The sequence below is a fragment of the Heloderma suspectum genome, chromosome 6 (assembly GCF_057233095.1).
Source record: "Heloderma suspectum isolate Gila_16-S chromosome 6, 16-S_ref, whole genome shotgun sequence".
NCBI lineage: Eukaryota > Metazoa > Chordata > Lepidosauria > Squamata > Helodermatidae > Heloderma > Heloderma suspectum.
Genome location: NC_139463.1, coordinates 23,719,649 through 23,744,139, shown reverse-complemented (window position 1 = coordinate 23,744,139; position 24,491 = coordinate 23,719,649). Strand labels below are relative to the sequence as shown.

Sequence of the window (24,491 nt, the reverse complement as noted above, 5' to 3'; positions counted from 1 at the left end):
TTCTATAAGCCAGGAAGTGATGGGGCCAGATGCCATGATCTTCGTTTTTTTAATGTTGAGTTTCAAACAAGCTTTTGCACTCTCCACTTTCACCCTCAACAAGAGGCTCTTTAGATCTTCTTCGCTTTCTGCCATTAGGGTGGTATCGTCTGCATATCTGAGGTTGTTGATAATTCTCCCAGCAATCTTAATTCCGACCCGTGATTCATCCAACCCGGCGTTTCTCATGATGTACTCTGCATATAAGTTAAATAAGCAGGGTGACAATATGCAGCCTTGTCGTACTCCTTTCCCAATTTTGAACCAATCGGTGGTTCCATGTCCGGTTCTTACTGTTGCTTCTTGACCCTCGTACAGGTTTCTCAGGAGACAGGTAAGGTGGTCTGGTACTCCCATCACTTTCAGAATTTGCCAGAGTTTGTTGTGATCCACACAATCAAAGGCTTTAGTGTAGTCAATGAAGCAGAAATAGATGTTTTTCTGGAATTCTCTTGCTTTCTCCATGATCCAGTGAATGTTGGCGATTTGATCTCTAGTTCCTCTGCCTCTTCGAAACCCAGCTTGTACTTCCGGTAGTTCTTGGTTCACATGCTGCTGAAACCTAGCTTGTAGGATTTTGAGCATAACCTTGCTGGCATGTGAAATGAGTGCAATTGTACAGTAGGTTGAACTCTCTTTGGCGTTGCCCTTCTTCGGAATTGCAATGTAAACTGATCTTTTCCAGTCTTGTGGCCACTGTTGAGTGTTCCAGATTTGTTGGCATATTGAGTGCATCATCTTTTAGGATTTTAAATAGTTCAGATGGAATACTGTCATCTCCGCTAGCTTTGTTAGTAATGCTTCCTAAGGCCCACTTGACTTCACTCTCGAGGATGTCCAGCTCAAGTTCAGTGACCACACTATCATGGCTATTGGGGACTTAAGATCTTTCCTGTATAGTTCTTCTGTGTATTCTTTCCACCTCTTCTTAATCTCATCTGCTTCTGTTAGGTCCCTGCCTTTTTTGTCCTTTATCATGCCCATCTTTGCACAAAACGTTCCCTTGAGATCTCTGATTTTCTTGAAGAGATCTCTAGTCTTTCCCATTCTGTTTTCCTCGATTTCTTTGCATTGTTCATTTAAGAAGGCCTTCTTGTCTCTCCTTGCTATTCTCTGGAACTCTGCATTCAGTTGGATATATCTTCCCCTTTCTCCCTTGCTTTTCGCTTCCCTTCTTTCCTCAGCTACTTGTAAAGCCTCATCAGACAGCCACTTTGCTTTTTTGCATTTCTTTTTCTTTGGGATGGATTGAGTTGCTGCCTCCTGAACAATGTTACGGACCTCCGTCCAGAGTTCCTCAGGCACTCTGTCTATCAGGTCTAATCCCTGAAATCTATTCCTCACCTCCACTGTGTATTCATAAGGGATATGATTTAGGTCATACCTGAATGGTTTAGTGGTTTTCCCTACGTTCTTCAATTTAAGCCAAAATTTTGCAACAAGAAGCTCATGATCTGAGCCACAGTCAGCTCCAGGTCTTGTTTTTACTGACTATATGGAGCTTCTCCATCTTTGGCTGCAAAGTACATAATCAATCTGATTTCGATATTGACCATCTGGTGATGTCCATGTGTAGAGTCGCCTCTTGTGCTGTTGGACCCCCCTACTTACCATACCCTTTAGGAGAAATGATATGCTAGAACACATCAATTAAGCAAATACCAAGATATACAATTAAACAACAACAACAAAATACCATTTCATCACAGGCATCTAGTCCAACACCCTCCCGGTGCAGGAAATCCCACTGCCACAGCATCCCTGTTAGGCAGCCATCAAGCTTAGAAACCTCTAACGAAGGAGAGCCCACCAGCTTCCAAAGCAGCCTGTTCCACTATAGGACAGCTCCTAAAATCGAGAAGTTCTTTCTAAGATTTTGTAAGAGTGCAATCCTATGCATGTTTAGACAGAAAAAAAAGTCCTACATTCCCAGAATTCCCCAGCCAGTATGGCTGGCTGGGCAATGCTGGCTGGGGAATGCTGGGAGTTGTAGGACTTTTTCCTGCCTTAAACATGCATAAGATTGCACCCTAAGTCAGCCTTCCCCAATCTGGACCCCTCCACATGTGTTGGACTACACCTTCTATCATTCACAGCCAGCATGATGATGGGAACATTGAGAGTTGAGGTCCAACACATCTGGAGGGCACCAGGTTGAGGAAAACAGGTCTAAATAACACCAGGCAGCTGTGTCTAGTCCAGCCTTCCCCAACCTGGTACCCTCCAGATGTTTTGAGCTACAACCCCCAAGATTATTAACTATTGGCCATGCTGGCTGGGGTTGATGGGATCTGCCGTCCCAAACATCTGGAGGACACCAGGTTGGGGGAAGGGTGGTCTAAATCCTCAGCCTAACCTACCTCACAGGGTTGCTGTAGGGTGAAAGGCAGCAGTGGGGAACTTTATATTGCACACCGCTCTGCGTTCGTTGAAGGAAGAGTAGAATAAAAAAATGTAAGGACCGAATAAAGGCAGTCAGCACAGGAGCACAACACGGCCCTTCTTCAACTGGCACACACCACCACCACCAAAAAACAAAACAACAAAAACCTGCTTCTTTAAAGCAGCCTACATTGGTCCTGGAAAAGACCCTGATGCTGGGAAAGACTGAAGGCAAAAGGAGAAGGGGATGACAGAGGATGAGATGGCTAGGTAGCATCACCGATGCAATGAATATGAACTTGAGCACACTCCGGGAGAGAGCGGCGGACAGGAAGGCCTGGCGTGCTATGGTCCATGGGGTCACGAAGCGTCGGACACAACTGAACGACTGAACAACAACAACAACAAATTGGTCCTCGGTGCCTGTTTCTACTGGCCAAGACAGTTGTTTTTATCGTGCTGCGGCATGGAGGCCTGTATCCTTAAGCCTTGAGCAGTACCTTGACTGTTAAGAGTGGGTTTCAGTTATTCCCTTTTAAATAATATCCCTCTGGCTGTATTCAAGAGGTGGTAATGGGTGCCACAGGCTTATGGGCTTTCTATTAATTAGGCAGGTACTTGCTTCTCCATGGGCCTGGTTACATAGATGGGGGTTGCTTGGATTCAAGGCTGCTCTTCATATAAACATCTGGGAGGCCTGTGTTGGAATTGTCTGTGCCAAGGTTAGAGTACACCACTAAATTCCTCAGTGGCTTTGTTTTATTGCTTGCTTTGTTTTCCCTCTCTCCCTTTTGGTGTCTCTTGTTTTATTTGTAATACATAAATACATCTGCCCAGACCCTAAAATCGTCTTTTAACAGTCCTTCTCTGGGCATCTCCGCTAAAGGAAGTGAGATGGGTGGCTACTAAGGAGAGGGCCTTTTCTGCTGTGGCACCCCAGTTGTGGAATGAGCTTCCCAGACTGGCTTGCCTGGCACTGACGTTGTGGTCTTTTCGGTGCCAGGTTAAGACCTTATTTCCCCAGCCATTTTTGTCTTTGAATTTCTGTTTTAAATCTGGTACTGTATTTTAAACCTTTCCACTGCTGCTAGGTCTTATTTTGGTTTTTATTTTTATGTTAGACTGAAGTTTTAAACTTTAATAATGTATTTTATCCTGTTGCATTTTAGAGTTTTAATTGTTGCTGTAGACTGCCCAGAGAGCTTTGGCTATTGGGCAGTACAGACATGCAATCTACCGGTTAATTAAACTGTAACAAAGTTTTGAGGCGCTTTCCTCGCCAAACTCGGGGGAGGGGGAGTACTAACCCCCCCCCCCCAACAACCGTCACAGGTCCTGACTTTTTTCCCCTGTCAAAGGGTCGTATGCAATGTTACTCCTGCTCAGAGTAAACCCACTGAAATGAATGGGACTTAAGCTAGTCGTGACTACCTTAAATCCCGTTCATTGCAATGGGTCTACTCTAAGTAGGACTAACACTGCCTACGACCGTGACCTCAGCACGGTGCCTGAGCGAGCGCCTCAGGCGGCGACGCGAAGGTGCTCGAGAGAGCCGCTAACGGTCCCCTGGCGGCCGTTGGGATCCCCCTCCCGCGCGTGCGCCCTCGGCTGCGGCACACACGCCAACGCTCCCCCTCCCCTTTTTTCCTTCTGTTCTCCCGCTTTCCATTCAGACCGTCGTCGCCTGGCGGAAGCCCCGCCCGCTGGGCTCCCTCCGTCACTTCCGCCCGCTCGGCTCGCAGCTCCAATATGGCTGCGCCCTGTGGCTCCTCACAGTTCCCCGCCGCCGAGCCGCCGCTGAAGATCCCCAAGATGGAGGTGCTGTCTCCCGGCTCGCCCGGGGCGCTCAGCGACGGCAACCCCAGCCTCTCCGACCCTTCCACGCCCAGCGGCGCCTCCCCGCTAGGCGCCACCGGGCCAGGCTCCGTAGCCGCGGCGACCTCGGCGGGGGCTGGGGCCGGCTCGGGAGGCGGCGGTGGCGGTGCCGGGGGCCGTGGCGGGGCCTCCCCCTCCGTCTCCTTCTCGCCCGGAGGCACCGCCACGGCGGCCGCCTGCCGAGGCATGTCGTGGACGCCGGCGGAGACCAACGCGCTCATCGCCGTGTGGGGCAACGAGCGGCTCGTGGAGGCGCGGTACCAGCAATTGGAGGGCGCCGGCACCGTGTTCGGTAGCAAGGCCCCCGGGCCTGCCATGTATGAGCGCGTCTCCCGGGCCCTGGCCGAGCTGGGCTACGAGCGGACGCCGTCGCAGTGTCGGGAGCGCATCAAGGTACGGAGCGCAGCCGCTGCCCAGCGAGTGATGCTCGAGAGAGGCGGAGGTGGTGGTGATGCCCGGGCGCTCTCTGAAAGGATGGCTAATAAGTCAGTTGGGGGCTTCTCTGGGGGGATGGTTGCGTCCTCGTCAGACTCAGCGCCCTAGTCTTCAGCCCAGGAAAAATTGCGCTTCCCTTCTTTGGGCTCCCTTTGAAAGCCTCCGGATGATTCTCCAGGGATCTTGTGGCAGCCAGCAAACCCATCCTCTTACATTCCTTAGTGTCTCTTTTCTTTTTCTTTTGTATGTATGCCTTTTTTGGTCCTTTGTGACCAATTGAAATAGCTTGATTGTGGGGACATTCAGTTTATTTGCTGCTTGACCTTGTTTTGGGTCAAGAACTTGCCTTGCAATCCGCTCTTTTTAAAAGCAAGAAATAACAACAATAGAGCAGTCCATTCCAGTCGTGTTCACAGTTGAAAATTTTCTGGGCTCTTCCTGATGGCCTTGTAAGTTTAGCAGGCAATAAACTACCATGCTGGTGTCTTGTTTTCTTCGAGGACCAGGATGCTGCCTTTACCAAAGCATTGATGTGCAAAAACATAGTTATGTGACACAAGGGAGCAAGGTTGTAATGAATCATAGTGAACAACTCTAGGGATGAGAAGCAGGGGTTTGAGTTCTGCCAGAGAATAAGGTCCCGCAGCTTGATTAATATTAGGAACTTTTTCAGTTTAGATTCCTGCTTTTTCTTTCTAATCCAGTTGGACAAGATCAAGAGGCTATATGGACAATTCTGAGTCCTAATTGTGAAGAGTCACATTTAGCAATACCAAGTACAGTAAAGTTAGAAAGAGATGTGATGGCCAATGCGGTAATGAATTTTAGCTGTAGGGAAATGAGTGGGCAGACTCATGTGGAGTGAAACTAGTCCTCAAAGCTTTGAAAACATCCCTCAGTATGTGAACTTTCTGATATTTCATGAATGAAAAACTTAATATGAGTTAGTCATCTGCTTTAATTTTCTGCCAGATCACAAGGACATTGAATAGTTCCAAAAAGGCACAGATCACTTTTTAAATTCTGTGTTGGACAGAGTAAACATTTGATGGACTTCTTAGCTGAATGAATACATTCCTCTTTGAGATAGTAGTGTCTTGTGGAGTAAATGTAGTTGTTTTCTCCATGCTGATTTTCTTTCAGGGAATGTCATAACAGATAAAACAATGTTATTCAGCACAAGAGGCACTTAGTTTTCCTCATTTTTCTATGTGGTTCTGAAGAGTGATCAAATTAGTCACTGAAGTGAAACTTGTTTGTTTCAGTTAGTTTTCCAATGTGGATAGGAAAGAATAGAAGTGATTTGTATAATATCAAATGAAGTTTATAAACGTTGCTCATACACTCAAGTTCCCTTACTTTCCCTTTCACTCTTCCTAATATAGAAGTTGATGGCAACTTAACCAACTTACTCTCTAAAGAGTAACATCCGGGCATGCTGTTTTACTTCTGTACTTTGGTTGTTAAAGTCAGTGCTGGTGAAAGCAAACTCGCTTTACTTTTAATAAGTTAATATTAATACTAAGATGGGGCAGAGTATGCTTGGATAAAATGCTTGGTCCCTGCTTCCCTCTAGTTTAGTGTGTAAGCTTTCCCTTAAAGAGTTAACCTGAAGCATGTTTTTCTAAGCTTCTGTCAAGCATCACAAAGTTACCTACCCTCCTGCATGGTATCTAGATGCTCTGATAATTTCATGGTATCCGTTTAAAACCAGTAACCAGTGTGTGTGGTGGTTCAACTGGTTCAAAGCCAGTTGAACCACCACACCATAGCTATCTCCTGTCTTGCAAGGAGGAAGTGCTTTCAAACATAAGTGTTTGTTCAGAGCAGCTATAGCAAGTTGTAACAATTATGAGATAGAACCATGTGCTATTAAAATGGTCTTAGGAATCCATGCTTACAGGTCATTTTAGAAATGACTTTGTTTCCCAAACTGATTGGTAGCATCTTCACAGAAGAATAAAGGTGTCTGTCTTCAATCTATACAAATCTATATTTATTTAAAATATTTATACCTTGCCTCTCATATAGCTCAAGGCAGCATACAAGAATAATAAAATATGATAAAAACAGTAATAGACAAAAAGAATGACAATAAGAGCCAGCAACTGGAACAGCTGAAAAACAACTGCAATAAAAACACCATGAAATATAATCAAACCCATAGTTTAAAAAACAGAAGGGCTGTATGAGTGTAGTAAGCAAATAATAACATCCAGCCTTTTAAAGGCTAAAGGCTTTCCTATGTAGGAAGGAATTCATGCTGTGGCAAAAAGCCAACAAGGAAGGGACAAGATGAACTTCCCTCGGGGAGGGTGTTCCAAAGTCTGGGTGCAGCAAGAAAGAACGACCTCTCTGTTGTCCCAACCAAATCGGTTCGGTTCGGAATTGACAAGAGGGCCTCCATATGTTATCTTAATAAGTGGGCTGACTCATATGGGAGTAAGTGATCTGTTAGATACTGTGGTTCTAAACTTTATAGAGCTATGGGTCTAGAACATTGGGTGTTATTGGCTTTCCTTCTCTTAGGTCTAAGGTTGTGATCAGCTTCTATGGCTTTGTAGACAAGGCAGGAGTTTTAAGACTGTCAGTTTGAAGTGATTGTCTTGCTGTAGCTTCATCACTACATCTGTGTATCCACACTAATGATCACTTTGAGTCCTTGGCTAATATGAAGAGTGTGAGTTGAATGGATTATTCTTTTTTGGCTGGGCATATTCCATACCCTTATTTATTTATTGGATTTATATCCTGCCTTTTTTCCTCTTGCAAGGAACCCAAGGTTACATTGTCCTCTCCATTTTATTCTCACAACAACAACCCTGTGAGGTAGGCTGGGCTGAGAGTCTGTGACTGGTCCAAAATCACCCAGTGAGCTTCCATGGCCAATTGGGAGATCCGGGTTCTAGTCCCCATCTCCCAGTCCAACACTCTCACCACTACACCACACTGGCTCTCCTACTATTGATCCTGTTGGTGGTATTGATAAGCAACACTGCTTTAAGAATAGTTCTTAACTATTGAAATGAAATACAGCCAGTCATAAATGCTGTTAGTTTTATGTTTTAAATATCATTTTAGTCCCACCAAGATTCAATGATTCACCATCTTGGGTATTTCCTAGACAGTTTGCTTTTAGGTTGCATCCCATTCCAGTTCACTTTAGGTTATTAACAGTGCAATCTTATACATGTTAACTCAGAAGAAGCCCCACTGAGTTCAGTGGGACTCCCAGGTAAGTGTGTATAGGATTTTAGCCTCAGAGTGGTATAGCAAGAATGAACCACTTGGAAGACCTAGCTTCATATCCAAGCTCAGGCATGGATTTACTGGATATGTTTGGGCAAGTCCTGAGGACAAGCAAATACTCTGTAAATCCCTTTCTGCTACAGTTGCTTCATTAATGATGTTGCTTCTTTCATTTGTGCCCATTCAGACAGTTTTGGTCCTGTGGGCTTAACGTGAGATGTTATGGTTTCAGTTCAGGGAGAAGTCATAGAATCATAGAACAGTAGGGTTGTAATGGGCCTACAAGACCATCGAGTCCAATCCCCTGCTCAATGCAGGAATCCAGGTCAGAGCATCCCCGACAGATGGCTGTCCGGTCTTGTCTTGAATGCCTCTAGTGTGGGAGAGCCCATCACTTCTCTAGGTAACTGGTTCCATTGTCGTATTGCTCTAACCGTCAGGACGTTTTTCCTGATATTCAGTCAGAATCTGGCTTCCTGTCACTTGAGCCTATTGTTCCGTGTCCTGCACTCTGGGATGATCGAGAAGAGATCATCTTCCTCTCTATGGCAACGCTATCATATCTCCCCTCAGTCTTCTCTTCTGAAGGCTAAACAGGCCCACTTCTTTCAGTATCTCCTCATAGGGCTTTGTTTCCGGTCCCCTGATCATCTTCATTGCCCTCCTCTGAACCCTCTCCAGTTTGACTGCATCCTTCTTAAAGTGTGGTGCCCAGAACTGGACACAGTACTCAAAAAGAGGCCTAACCAGTGCTGAGTAGAGGGGAACTGGTACTTCACAGGATTTGGAAGCTATACTTGTATTAATTTAGCCCAAAAGAGCATTTGCCTTTTTTTGCAGCCACATCACATTGTTGGCTCATATTCAACTTGCAGTCTACAACAATTCCAAGATCCTTCTCTCTTGTAGTGTTGTTGAGCCAAGTATCGCCCATCTTGTAACTGTGCATTTGGTTTCTTTTTCCTAGGTGCAGACCTGGCATTTATCCCTGTTGAATTTCATTCTGTCATTTTCTGCCCAGCGCTCCAGTCTATCAAGATCACTTTGAATTTTGTTTGTCTTCCAAGTATTAGCTATCCCGCCCAATTTTGTGTCATCTGCATATCTGATAAGCGGTCCCTGCACCTCCTCCTCCAAGTCATTAATAAAAATGTTGAGGAGCACTGGACTGAGCTCTGTGGTACCCTGCTCGTTACCTCCCCCCAGTTTGAGAAGATCCCATTGATAAGCCCTTCTTGAGTTGGATTCTGTAGCCAGCTGTGGATCCACTGGATCGTTGTTTCATCTAGCCCACTTTGAGCTAGTTTGCTCATCAGGAGATCATGGGGCACTTTGTCAAAAGCTTTGCTGAAGTTGAGGTATGTTATGTCCACAGCATTCCCACAGTCCACAAGGGAGGTGACCTGATCCAAAAATGAGATCAGATTCGTCTGGCAGGATTTGTTCTTGACAAAACCATGTTGGCTTCGAGTAATCACTGCGTTGTTTTCAAGATGCTTACAGATGGATTGCTTTATCATCTGTTGCAGAATTTTCCCAGGGATTGATTTCAGACTGACTGGTCTGTAGTTCCCAGATTCCTCCTTTTTGCCCATTTTGAAGAGAGGGACAACATTAGCCCTCCTCCAGTCATCTGGCATTTCACCCGTCCTCCCTGATTTCTCAAAGAGAATAGACAGTGGTTCTGAGAGTTCTTCTGCTAGTTCCTTTATTACTCTAGGATGCAGTTCATCTGGCCCTGGAGACTTGAACTCATTCAAAGTAATTAGGTGTTCCTTGGCCTATCGATCTCAAGCTGCAATCCTGCCCCTTCAGCCTGTACTTCGCCTTTGCCAGGAGGGTCGTGGACCCTCTTTTGGGAGAAGACTGAGCCAAAGTAGGAATTGGGCACTTCTGCCTTTTCTTTATCATCTGTTATCATTTTGCCATCCTTATTTAATAGTTGAACCACCATTTCTTTCCTCTCTTTTACTTTTACGTAGCTGAAGAAAACCTTCGTCGAAGTCTACCACCATGTTCCTTTTATTCTTTTCTTAATTTATTTTAACCCAGATGCTCTCGATGGGGCTACCAAGCTCATCCTCCTGTATTTCTGTGCAGAGATATGTATTTTTAACATATAGTGCAACTCCACCTCTCTTTCTGTTCCTTCTGTTCTTTTTGAACAAGTTATATCCTTCAATTGCTGTATTCCAGTCATGGGAGTCATCCCACCAAGTTTCAGTTACACCTATTAAGTCATAATTTCCCCCTCATGTTAAGTCCTGCAAAAGTGTTTGATAGAGCTGCATGCTTTAAAATCTCTGTAATCACATGCATTTTAAAATATTATTTTAAATGTTTTATTTTTTTCCCTTAAGGAGCTTAGAAACTGATTCCCTAATGCATAAATGCTGTATTCTATGTTAAACCACCAGTAGTCCAATATTATGCATTTATAAAGTTCCAGGTTTCAGTGCTTCTGTGTAATCTGTTATTGCCACACAAATATGAGCCCAGTAATGCCAACAGATGATGGCTGAAGACTATGTTCTATACAGAAAGAACTGTAATTTGCTGTATCACTGATACCCATTATAATATATTTGAAGGTTAATTAACTTGGATGACTTGCTGTGTTAGCCAGCTCACAATCTACAGCATGGAAAGTGTTTGTATAAAGTCATTCATCTTCCTTGCCCCAACAGAATTTTATGGGTGTCACATATTTAATCGTTTTTCTCTCGCTGCAGATATCTTGCTCAGTTGTGAATATTTTAAAGCCCTTTATATATTAATTGTTTGTGCTTAATGTCAAGGCATATGCTTCAACAGAAGAGAAATTCAGAAGATTTTACTTAAAATAGGCAATTGAAAGGAAGGATGAATGCTCATACATATATATAATAAGTCTTAGAGCACAATTCTATGCGTGTCTACTCAGAAGTAAGTCCCATTGAATTCAGTGAAGCTTATTTCACAAATAAGTATGCATACTGTTGTAGTCTTAGGCAGCAATCCTAGACACTGCTACCTGAGAGTAGGTACTATTGCACTCTTGTGAGACGTATAGGATTGCACTGAAAATCAGTAGTTCTCTTCAGGCTGTGTTGTGTAGTCCATCAGCTCTTGTGTGAGAATTCAGTCCTAAGGAAGTTTGAAAATGTGGTGGCCAAACTTTTAGTGTCAAGGAAATTCTTATCCTTGATCTAAATAATTTCAACAATAACTTCAAATTGGGTTATCAGATTATTCCTAATTGCATATCTTGAAAAGTTTTGAGATTCTGGGAGTCAGTGCTACATTTATCAACTGAAATACCTAGGAGGCTAATGACTTAGATCAGGGACATGGCTTTGCCTCTTATATTGTAAATTTGTGTCTCTACTCTTTTAATGGAGACGGTGCTAAAAAGTTTTTTAAAAATCCAGTTTGATGCTCCAAAGCAAGAATAAGCAGATCATGAGCAACAGAATGAAGTGAAGCTTTTAGAAAAATGAGTTGATTTGCATCAATATACTGGCAAGGAAGGGCTCTGAATTTTACGTCTCTTTTTCTTGAGTGGAAGATGCCATGACAAAACCAAAGGAAGCTAAAGATGGACAAGCGCAGATGAAGAATAAGGATCAACTTTGTTTTAAAAGCTGTGGACCCTTGATCACTTTCAGTCTTCAAGGCAATAGAACTTACTAGAAATATGTTTTAATCAAGCCACTTGCTGCATAGTAAGTAGTGAAAATGTATTAGCCCAGGCTGCATAGGAAGTCAAAGCAGTGGTCAAGTTTGTTCTTAGTGTATTAATTTTAAGTCTGGGGACATCTTGTTCCTTTTGAATATAGCATTATCTAGTGGAATCATGCCATATATATTGGACAGCTTTTTGTTGTTGTTCAGTCATGTCTGACTCTTCGTGACCCCATGGACCATAGCACTCCAGGCCTTCCTGTCCTCCGCTCTCTCCCGGAATGTGCTCAAGTCCATATTCATTGCATCGGTGATGCTATCTAGCCATCTCATCCTCTGCCGTCCCCTTCTCCTTTTGCCTTCAATCTTTCCCAGCATCAGGGTCTTTTCCAGGGATTTTTCTCTTCACATTAGGTGGCCAAAATATTTGAGCTTCAGCTTCAGTATCTGTCCTTCCAATGAGCACTCAGGGTCGATTTCCTTTAGGATGGACTGATTTGACCTCCTTGCAGTCCAGGGGACTCATAAGAGTCTTCTCCAGCACCACAATTCGAAAGCATCGATTCTTCGGCGCTCAGCCTTCCTTATAGTCCAGCTCTCACAGCCATACGTTGCTACTGGGGAAACCATAGCTTTGATTATACGAACCTTTGTCGGCAAGGTGATGTCTCTACTTCTTACTATGTTGTCTAGGTTTGCCGTAGCTTTCCTCCCAAGGAGCAACCGTCTTTTAATTTCCTGACAAATATTCAGTCATCTGTGAAGACTGGACAGCATTACTCTAGGTCTAAGACAGCTTCCTTGATGAGTCTTTGAAATGTCTGAAATATGAAAATATGCTGCTTGGCTCCTCAGCACAATAATGTGTTAAGCTGATCTCCTTATCTGATACTTGATTTAGTTCAGATAATTTAATTAATGTTTATAATTTGCCTTCCTGGGTGTAACTTCCTTCTGTTGCCTTGGAGAGTTAAAGTGATTAATTTTCAAAGAAGCCAGTAGTTAGGTACACAAATGAGGGCATTCTGCATACATCAGAGTGCTTCAGGGCATGTGATTTCAGTTTGATCTGTCTTGATTCAGAGCATATGCAGATTCACTCTCCAGAACTGCCAAATCCCTACCAAGAATTATTCTTGGGTAAGCAGGAGATCACATGAGAACTGATCAGAACAGGTATCAAACATACTTGAGCCAGTTTTCTACTTTATTCCCTTTTCTTGGGGAGTCGTTATTGAAGGGCTTACAAGACGAAGGGCAATGAAAGGGTGAGTGCAGCCTGCTCCCTCATTATTTGCTATGTGGAACCCAGCAAGGAGGAAGCTGGTGGTTCAGTTTGCTATATGTGTGCAGATGGAAAACATATAGAACCATTTAAACACTTCTAAAGGATTGTGTTGGGTAGTAGGCAGCGTCTTGTTCTGTAGGCTGGATCTTGGGGGTTGGAGTATTGGTTATCAAGACTGGAGCCTAAGGTTCAGTTCTCTAGGGACTTTGTAACGAATACCCTCACCCCCAAAACCAATGGAACTTATTTCCAGGTAATTATTTATTCTTTTGGAAAAGCTGAACACACCGGTAGCAACCAGAGATACTTAGGAGGGAAGAAGAATAGAGAGGGGTGTGGGAGTGTAAAAGCTAACATAAAATTTATTTCCAACAGGACACTAAGAAGAGTGTTGCATTTTTTACAGTTAATAGGAAGGTTCAGACAAAATGGTGGTGATGGTCAGCAATTAACTTCTTTTGAAGACTGCATACATCAACAGATATTAGCTAGATGCATTCATGATAGCCGGTGTTTTTATAAGAACTCTGATCTAATAGAATTGGTGCCTGTTTGCTTTTTTAAAATCTTCCTCCCTTTGCCTTTTGTGCCATATCATCTAGATTGTAAGCCTGTGGGCAGAACTGTCTTGTTTTATTGATTTAACATATACCACAGTGTGTTTATACTGCTCTGTTTGGCTGAAGATCAGTATAAAATGCTTTAAATAAAGGGTGGGCAATCTGTGGCCCTCCAGGTGTGTTTGCCTACAACTCCCTTCATCCCTGATCTTTGGCTATGCTGGCTAGGGCTGATGGGAGTTATAGGCCAAAACATCTGCAAGGCCACAAGTTGCCCACTCCTGCTTTAAATAAATTAAATATATATTTGAAGATACGCTTTTCAATGCTGAGGGTGCCCCTAGAGTATCAGAAGGTGAGCGACAGGAAATAGTGTATCATTAGTACCTAATGTGAGGGATTTCCAGTCTGTGAGATGGGACCCAGTAGGAGAGGCACAGGAAACTTGTAGAGGAGGTTGTAATAGTTGTCCTAGGCCCTTCTTTTTGTGTCTGTCTGTCTGTCTCCCTCTCTCTGTCTTAATTTGGCCAGGTACCTAAGTGTTGTCCCTTTCTCCCACCCCATAAGTATAATGTAGAAGGCTATGTTTGCCACTGTGTGTATTGATCCTTAATGCTTTGGGATGGAGGCACTGGCAGAAAATGCCTATATTTTGCAGCTTTTGTGCTTCTTTAAAATCCTTCCCACACTCATGTTGAGGCAGTGATTCTTAAACTATGACCCCCCCCCCCTTGGGGAGCACAGGGTAACTGAAGGGAATGAAGTTCAGGGAACGATTGTATCCTCATGCAGGTGGAACCTTCTTTCACCCCACCAGCCAAAATATGTGTGGGTTCAAACCCCCCTGACAAGCGTTCCTCATTCACGGGCACTGAATTTGTCTAAGTGATTGTATTGCCACTGTCTCATCATCCTAATGAAGGAGGAGAGACCAGGAAGAGCTGCTCCTTTGTTCTGATTTTTCCCTGTGATTGTATGGAGGAGCAGGATGTTCAGTTCTTTTCCTTTTCTAATGCCAATGTTGGATTAGTAACCCAATCCCCAAAACCTCACATACCATACCAGACAGTACATCTCTGCACACTCACCTGCAGAACACTGCTGGGTTGGATTGAGAGGAGGGAAGCGCACAGTAGAGTAAGCTCAGAAGTTGTGGCGGGGCAGTGGAGAGTTCAGAAAGTCTGAAACACTGCCTTAAGGTTTAATGTTGACTTGTGGCTTTGCACTCTGCTGTCTTTTGTTTTCTCCATCACCTCAGCCAAGGACCAGAATGAGTAGTGGCAGGCAAATGGGTTTTGCTTTGTCTCCATTATAATTACATATGGAACATGTGAAGCTGATTTAACACTGAGTTAAACCATTGGTCCATCTAGCCCAGTATTGTCTACTTTTGACTAGCAGCAGCTCTTTTTCACTTCTGCTACCTGAGATGCTTTTAACTGAATTTGGGATCTTTTGTGTGCAACCTGTGTGATCCATCACTGAGTTTTTACCTCTCCAGGGTCTGACAGCTTTCTTGGACTACACATGCTTATAATGACAAAGTTAGACAACATTTGCCCTGAATGCCTAGCTAATCTAAGTGTCAGATAATTTCCCAGCTTTGCTTAAGAGAAGGGGCTTCCTCCAGATGCAATATTTGGCTGCTTTTTACTTCTGTGCTTTGCAACAGTTGAGAAAAGATGTTGTGTCTCTTGAGCAGGGTGTTGTGTATTGTCCATGACAGGCGGTCTTGTGGGCTGTGGAATGAGAGAGAGCACCACTGTAGCTTCCCCTGTACAGAGAAGTAGCTTCACACAACATAAGCAGAATTTTCTGATGTCTGTCTGTCTGTCTGACATAGCTGTCCATTGGCAATATGTGTGAGGCCTTTCACTGAATGAAGCAGTCACATCACGTGACTGATCTGTGGTGTGCCCACCTGTAGTACTTCTGCTTCCTTTTCCTTCGTTCTTTGCAGGTAGGTTGGAACAATCTTTTTGAAGTCTGTGTTGCTCATTTTAAAATTGTTCTGAATGTTCAGTAGGATTGCTGCTAGTCAGATTGCTTCCTTAGTATTGAAACAGGCTGTCAGAAAAGACTTTGAAATGCTAAATTGAGCCTCAAGTGTTTCAGGCCATGTTTGTGGATGTTGGGACTCCCAAAAGACTTCATCAGAGCATATGAAGACTTCCTGGCTAATTGTGCTAGAGACACTGTTTATTTTAGCTTGGCTGTTAATAAAAGCATTTATTACCTCTAATGAATCCACATTAGTGTCTCCTGTAATACTCTGTTGCTTAGTTAGATAATCAACTCTCTGAAACAACACTAATCAGAAGTATCTGGATTTTAGTGGATTTAGTTCTGTTGACCTCCCAGTGGGACCAAGTCTTGAAACAAAATTCTTGGTTGTAAGTGGATTGTGAAGCTTGCTGGAAAATATCAAAGTGTGTTCAGAGGCTTAAAATCTGTTCTTTACTGATGGCTTTTTGAATGTGTTTAGCTTACCTCCACCCCCCAACACAGGAAAACCATAATACAGCAACATAAGCTGTTTGAGTTTAGAGTACTGAAAGGGTCCAAATAAGAATATCCCAGTTAAATCCAGAACATACTAAAGTATATTAGGTTTTTTGGTCTTTATCCTTGGGGTGGACTTGGATTTATTTTTTCTTCTTACTAAACATATTGTGATGCTTTAAGGAGGTGGGAAATGTGTTCATGTTGTCTCTAGTATTCCATAAGCATGGAAACTGAATGGAGGAACCAGGGCTATGGTCAAGGGTCTTGATAGCAGTTTTACTTTGGAGACTGATAGCAGAGGCCTGGCCTGCCACACTCCACCCCTCCCCTTCAAATTGGCTAAATGCAATTAGTAAAACTAGTTCCTAGCCACCATTCTGGGGAGAACACTCATTCATCTACAAGTTGTTGTCATCATCCTGTCACCCTTCCTCTAAGGAGCTCAGGGCTCACAACAACCCTATCCAAAAGTGACTGACCCAAGTCACCCAGTAAAATGTGTCTGTTAGTGGGATTTCAACCTGGGTCTCCTCATTCTAGGTACAGTACTCTAGCCATGCCATTACACTGATTGTGTTCTCAAGCATTATCCTTGTAGCACTTCTGCCATGCATTCCAAGTTCCCTTGTTGCAACTAAGATGGGTTTAGGGAGAAGCAGCTTATACTGATGAAACTTGCAGGTCTACCAAAGCACAATGTTAGTGTTTAATCAGCAAATGATTCCTTTCCCCCCATTTTTGTTCTGCTGTCTCCACATCTCCAGAGCAGCAGCATGAAATTAACCACTCAATTCCAACTCCTGGGAGTCCAAATATCCAGAAAGGGGACTGGATAATTCTTATGCAACTGCATGGTGAAGAAATGAGCAGCAGCAGAGTCACTGGGGCAGTGAGGAAGCTGGCAAAATTACAGTAGTTCCAAAGTGTAACTCTGGACTTCAGTTCCCTACACATCAGTTCCAAACTGCTAAAGTGGCTTGGAGATAGCAAGGTCTTATACCAGATTTATTTGGCTTCTTCAATCTTTTGTCTGAAAAGAAAGGGGCTTCTTAATTTATTTTCCTTAATACCACTCAACATTTCCAAGTTATCTCCATCCCTTTTCTGTCAGTGAAACATACTTGCTTTTGATAAGAGATCAAACAGGGTGCCCTGTCAATTATCGGTCTATATCCTACTCCTTACATCAAGCTACATTAAGAAATATAGATTAAGGGTTTTTTTCTAAGAACAGGTGTTGTGTGTATTTGGAAACTGGAAAAGAGAGGGCTAGAAGGAAGTATTTGCAAAGCTTTACATTCACTGCTATGCAATGCAGGCTGCTTGCAGCCAAGTGAGGCATCAGAAAAAGAATTAAAGTGGCTAAAACCTGATTGAGGCTTGGTGTATAAGTTACTTCAGAATCTAGGCTGGACTGTTGAGTTTAATGTATTATGATTGGACCTGACCATCTTAGTACTGTGTGTTTGATATTTGAGCATGGGAATTCAGAGCATTATTGATTTCACCTCTTTTAAATTTCAGCAGCTTCCCAAGAGACAGAGTGAGTTAGTAAGGATGCAAAATATGTAAGTAATATATTTTACTAGCTAAAGAGTTTAGGCCAACATTTTTTTAACTTCTGAAATGTTTTCTTTTTGGAGTAAGGGATGATCCAGCTGTCTGCTTTTGGTGACTCCTGTTTTTCTCTTTCCCTCCCTCTTTCTCCTTTCCCTTAATCTTCTTCTCCAAACTATGGGCACAACAGTAGCTGTTCTTTCTCCTCCCTTTGTAAAGGTGTACATCTTATGGGCTTGTTGGTATCTGACTGGGATTTAGTTCTGCATAATAGAGCAAGTTTGGGGACTGAGATGGGCAAGCCCTTGGCAGTAGAGAAGAACAAATAAACATTGATATTCTTAAATGATGCTGATCAACTAGATGCGTTGTCCTCTTGTGGCAAATATACTAATGAAAGTGCTGTTGTATGTTGGGAACTAAGTGGCTGTGAAAGTTCAACCTGGCTTTAAGGCTATTTGATAGTGTCCTGTTTTCATTAAAACAATCAATTATGTGTGGCAGAGCTTTGCTCAGCCAGAGTTAGCAATGAATGAAAATTGTGTAGCATATTTAGAATTAAGCCAGTATAAACTAACGCATCCCGTTTCTGTTTTAGACCCTTCGCAGGTGTTACAGCCGTGTGAAAGAGCATGGTGTTGGGAAAAGGAAAAGCAGTTACACATTTGAACAGTTGGAGCAGGTGTTTGGTCAAGGAGGATGGGACTCTCAACCCTGCCAACCGGTGCTTATCAACAGCAGTGGCTTGTACCAAGAACTGGAGTCGGATGGCAGCACAATGGAGGAATACTCGCAGGATGAATGGGGGAACCATAGTCAGGATCTTCATTGTTACCAATCAGGAGACCAAGAGTTGGGTAAGAAGTGCCGAACCTTGCCCATATTCCGGCATTTTGCTTGCTTTTTTCCCCATTGCTAATACTATAATGTTGCTACTCCTATATCTGCTGCCTGACACAGTACATGGAGTAATCTTACTGAACTCTGCATGCTGCCATTGTGTACTCTGATGTTGAAGTTCAGGTTTTTCATCTCAATTTAAGAAAGGGGGCACTACAGAGAAGAACTGCTGTACTTTGCTAGCCAATTTGGTACTCTCTCTGTTTCCATGTTTGTAATGGCTGTACCATGTTTCCCTACTGCCTGGTGCACCCAAAAGCTCTCAGGATTATTGTGAAGATTTCCAAAGCTACACATAGGCTTACTAATGGCCAGTTTTAACCTTTTATTTTTTGAGGTAGTAAAGTCCTCTCATACTGACTCATATTCTCATTCATTCTCCCCCCCCTCTCTCTCTCTCTCACACACACACACACACACACACAGAGAGAGAGAGAGAGAGGGGGGGGGAGAGAGAGAGAGAGAGAGATTGTTGTGTAAATTACCTCCTACCTGGAAAATGAAAGTTGCAGAATGGGAGAGTTTCAGATATTTCATTTGGATATTGAGAGTTTTGCTCTATATTGGATGTTCTTCCTTATACTCAAAGTTGTTACAATAACAACTGTGACTACAAGGAAGAAGCTGGGTGCATATAGAGATATGCTTTTGTATTTGATATTACTTGAAACAGGAATTGGTACATAGGAAATCTAAATCAGATACAAATACATTTGTTATGTGATCTTCAAATAAGTTGAAGGCAGAGTGGCCTCTATGTAGAAATATAATTTGTTGAAGTGACCCTCTGGCCTAATAGTATTGTTCTTAAGAGGAATCTGACTCTAATCCTCTAAACCATATACCTTCAAAATACTGAAGAAATCTAGCTTTTACTGTATTAGGCGCTACTGTAATGTGTGTGTCTGGGCAATATTCTCTTTGATTTGGGGACATTGTTATAGATAACATATAGTTGCATTTTTAAAGTAGCAAGGTTTAGTCATTTATTTATTTATTACATTTCTATACCGCTGAGTAGGTGAAGTTCTCCGGGCAGTTCACAACAATTAAAACCACAAAATATATAATAAAATACAACATAAAACGTAAAAGTTTAAAACTACAGTATAAAACTACAAAACAAAATAAAACCTAGCAGCAGTGCAGAGGGTTAAAATACAATAACAGATTTAAAACAACAGAGCTAAAAGACTAAAGTACGTGGGATAATAAAAAGGTCTTCACCTGGTGCCGAAAAGAGCACAGCATAATCACCAGGCAAGCCTCTCTGGGAGCACAGCAGAAAAGGCCCTCTTCTTGGTAGCCACGTGCCTCACTTCCTTTGTCAGGGGTTCCTGGAGAAGGACCGCTGAAGATGATCTTAGGGTCCAGGCACATATGTATGGGAGGAGGTGATGCTTCAGATAACCTGGCCCCAAGCCATTTAGGGCTTTGAATATTAATACCAGCGCCTTGAATTGGGCCTAGAGATGGACTGGCAGCTAGCACAGATGGAAAAGTACTGGCCTAATATGATCATGTTGGCCAGTTTAACAATTATTTCTAACCTTGCCTTTTAGATGAAATGCCTGCTACGAAGAAATCATTGAAGATAAAGCAGGAATCTTCTGAAGAATCACAGTAAGTAGTTTATTTGTGTCCTACCCATGAATCAAGATTCTTACAGGTGTTCATTTCAGAAGAAAAGCTTGTGACATTTCCAACAGTAATTATAAAGTTCTTCAAACTGTCCTTAATCAAAAATTTAAAACTTGCTCTAATAAAACACGGCTCTAATCTCTGTAACGCAGGTTGTCCAGCAGCTGTGTGTCTGTTGCGAACCCAAATCTAGACACTGATTTGTTTGTAATCTTTGTTTTTAAAGTTTATCTGTCACTGCATTTCATTCAAGTTCAGGAAGCTGGTGGCGAGCCAGGTTGGTCCCCGCCAGATTATTTGTTCGCAAAGAACATTTATATCCTGTCTTCCTGGTTCAAGACTTGAACCACCCATCGTGGCTAACATAGGGAGTTAAAAATGCAATAACAGCAATTTTTTTTAAAGAGCAAACAGACTGCAGATTTTTTAAAAACCCAAGAATTATAACAGAAGAAGAAAGGCAACAGAATCAATCAACATTCAGGTCAAAGTTCTGGTGAAACAAAAACATTTTCTGATGGTGGTGCAATGCCACGACAGAGGGTAGGCCAAACAGAAGTCCCGAGGCAGGGAATTCCAAAGGCTGGGTGCCTCAACTCAGAGAGGTGTCATGCATTCCCACCAACAGCACCCTGGAAGAGGGTGGATAATGCAAGAGGCCCTGTCCTGATAACCTCAGTGGACGGGCAGGATTGTACAAGAGGAAGCGATCTTTTTGGAATCCTAGTCTCAGACCACTGGTCCATTTAGCTCAGTATTGTCTACACTCTGCACTGACAGTGGCTTTCTATGGTTTTAGGCATGAGCCTTTCACTACCCTACCCGGAGATGCCCAGAATTGAACCTGGGATCTTTTGTATGCAAAGCATGTGTCTGCTACTGAGCTACAGCCTTTCTTTATATTGTGCTAAATAGTGTTATGATCATTTAATGGTGTATTTCATATCAATGTGGTGCTTTAGACACACTACCACTGTTCTGTGTAGCAGGTGAAGTTAACTGGTTGGAACATGGCTGTAGAACTAGTCAGTAGGATTATGTTCTGTCAGATTAAGTTCAGGAAGGTCCGAGAGGCGTTAGTTTCTCCACCTGCTATCTGTCTTCATAGTATCTGGTGCTCCTGCTTGTGCAAGTTGGTGTTTGAGGCTTACGCTGTTTCTTGTGTTCTTCTAAACGCTTAGTTGCTTGCCTTAAACCTTACAGTTTGTTCTTTTGTGTGTGTTTTTTAAAAGGAAACGAGATACGATGCAGAATATTGTACAGATCTTGGAATCCGTCCAGTTAAAATGGGAGTTATTTCAGAGCTGGACAGACTTCTCTAGGCTACATCTTTCCAACAAACTGGCTATATTTGGCATTGGCTATAACACACGGTGGAAGGAGGATATCCGTTATCACTATGCAGAGATCAGTTCCCAGGTTCCCCTCGGCAAGCGGCTCCGGGAATATTTCAATTCTGAGAAGCCGGAGGGCAGGATCATCATGACCAGGGTGCAGAAAATGAACTGGAAGAACGTTTACTACAAATTCCTAGAGATCACTATCAGCGAAGCCCGGTGCCTGGAACTGCACATGGAGATTGACTGGATACCTATTGCTCACTCCAAGCCAACTGGTGGAAACATTGTCCAGTATTTATTACCTGGGGGCATTCCTAAGAGCCCGGGTCTGTATGCCATCGGTTATGAAGATTGCCATGAGAAACCACAGTCCCCTGACCATGAGGGCATCAGCCAGAACCCTGAAAACGAGACTCTGGGGGAAGCAGAAATGCCCTTGTCACAGGCCTCCCTCAAAGTGGAGATGGAGTCCACCCGAATCATATATTGTTACCTTGGCATTGCTGAGGTCAGAACTCTCCAGCAGTGTTTGTTCTTACATTTTCAGGCAAACACCAAAACCTTCAGCAAAGAGTGGGTTGGGATCAATGGATTTTTATCTCAAAACTGTATTGTGGACCCAGGGATTTCTCCCAAGTCCATTTACATAAAATTTGTGGAAGTGGAGAGGGACTTCCTTTCTGCTGGCTCTTTGGTAGAGTGCCTGGAAAAAGCCATTGGATATCCCTTGAAATTTAACAATTGAATCTCATCCTTCATAAGGATCAGGGCTTTGTCTCCTCTGTGGCATTTGGGCATCTTAACAGTACAAGACCAGGCAAAAGAAGCCTTTCTGAATGAACTTGAACAACCACAAAGACACATGCAAGTGATTTTACAAAAAAAAGCATATCCCAAGTCAGTAAAATATACAGCTTACTTGTTTGGGCCAAATAGCTGGTTTTGTAAAGAGAAGACTCTGAAAGGGAGCCCTGTAAATACAATGACTGTTGGTACATTCCACGTTGGACGAGCGTACACTTTACGTTTCATATGAAAAGGCTGTTTTCCACAATGTCTCATTTTTACACATCTGTCTCTCTAAGTGTTATTACAGTTATGTAATAAATAAGCAATAGATAATGGCAAGTTTAAACTTGGAGTCACATGAGACTGTTTTTCAGTGCCACCCTTAGCTCCTCCTGTATATAATTTAGCATTTCACAGTTTTTCACCCATCAAGTGTTTTTACTATTTCCAACCAGTGTTGCCTGCAAAAACTTCTGTTTCTGTGATGTATCCCACTTTACTAGTAGTGTTGCCATATCAGCTTTTTGTTTGTTTTTGTTTTGTTTTTACATTAAAGTAATCCCTGGCCTTTTTTAAAAGTTTAGTTAGCCTCTTTGTGTGGCAGTGAAAGTAACCCACCCACTGGGAAGCATTTCGTCAAACCATGCTTTTATCAAATACAATCAAAGCTGTGAGAAGGGTTGGGGTTGGGTGGGGACGGGGAAGTTATGGACCACAAGAATTAAGCATTTCTAATGCCTCATCAAAATGTTACTACATAAGCCCTATTACGCTGCTGGCAAGTTCCAGCTTTTAAAAAAGTTTTTTTTTAAAACCTCATTGATCGGTGGAAGTTGTGACATACAATGAATGTGTCAGTCCAAATAAAAACAAACAAACATGTGGATTTTCAGAAATGTGTTTCTTACTCAATGGTATCTCCCTGGGTGTAGAAGTGATCTTCACTGGTATTTATTTAAAAAGACGGTTATTTTTAATTATATTTTAATAGTTTTGAAATGTATACATCCCACCCCTGACTTGGTAATATCACAATGTTCTGGATTTTAAAAAAAAATCCATATGCTCACTAAAATCAAAGGATGGTCAGTACTTTCCCAAAGGCCATAACTGAGCAAGCCTATGGTGCTTCATTTGGGAGGGACTTCCGTAAAGCATGTGCCACTACCAAAAAGCCTCTGCCTCTTGTCCCGGTTGATGTAGCCTCAGACAATGACTGTGTTCACACTAAACGACAAATCAGAATTCTGGAGTATCCTGGCTTATCATTCACTATCAAGCATGCTGCTGTACACTGCCCTATCGCTCCTATTTGGCTCCTCCTGCCAGCAGGAGCAGCTAGCTTCAGTAATTGAACTCACCAACAAGAAAAGGGTTAGCATTGGATCCAAACCTAACTCCTGGCTTGTTGCTCCCAAACAAGCCAGGAATTGTAAGCCAATTTCAAATACTGGCTTGTTAGGGAAGCAACAAACCAGGAATCCCACTTTGGATGGAACACTCAGCTTTTTCTCTTTTGTGAGGGTTACTGAAGCTCCTCCTCCTGGTGTAAGCAGCTAAGCTGGAGTGATCAGGCATGTCCACCAGCATGCTTGCTCATGAACGGTACTTCAGAATTCTCCGAAGTTCTGATATAGTGTTTTGTGTGAAAGCGGCCAATATTGGCACATGAACAGGATCCCATGTTGGCACACAAGGAAGCTTGTTTGGGAGGAGATGTCCACCGAGATAATCTGGACCTAAAGCACTCCCTTATTCCTGTAGGGAATCAGCATCCAGCCTTTTATTCCACAAGCAGAGCAGCTTTCCACTTGCGGCGAGGGCTGGTAAAGCAAGAGTTCCTGCGCATTCAAAAGACAGGGATGTGTCTTTGGGTTTGAGGTATAGTTGCTGCATTTCAAATTTCTTAAGGTTACTTAACATTAGACATTGCGTCAGAATTGCCATTCATCCTTAAATAGTGGGTCACTGGGGAGACCTTGCTGTAAAGCTTCAAGTGCTGGTTGATATTGTGAAATTCTGCTTTAACAAAAGTGTATGTGGGCAGTTAACCCATGATGTTTTGTAGTACTCCATGATATTACCACTGAGTGTGAAAACGGACATGTTTCTGATGTTATGGGTAGCTGGAGGGTCCAATCTGAGTATCTGCATATAATCTACCTGCATGTAGCAAAGTGAGAAGTGGTGCTACATCACCTCTCCCTTAATATGAAGATAAGTTGTTTTATGTGTCATTCTCCCTCTGCCCCCCAACTGAGATATGTG

General features: G+C 42.9%; 1 protein-coding gene across 1 annotated transcript; it reads left to right on the top strand.

The window, feature by feature from the left end:
* The first annotated feature begins 4,136 nt into the window (after positions 1–4,136).
* On the top strand, positions 4,137–24,063 carry MSANTD2 (Myb/SANT DNA binding domain containing 2). Its single transcript, XM_084803799.1, has 4 exons — positions 4,137–4,689; positions 18,152–18,410; positions 20,016–20,076; positions 21,327–24,063. The coding sequence occupies exons 1-4, from the start codon at positions 4,171–4,173 to the stop codon at positions 22,177–22,179; spliced, it is 1,692 nt and encodes a 563-aa protein (XP_084659925.1). The 5' UTR covers positions 4,137–4,170; the 3' UTR covers positions 22,180–24,063.
* Positions 24,064–24,491: the final 428 nt, after the last annotated feature.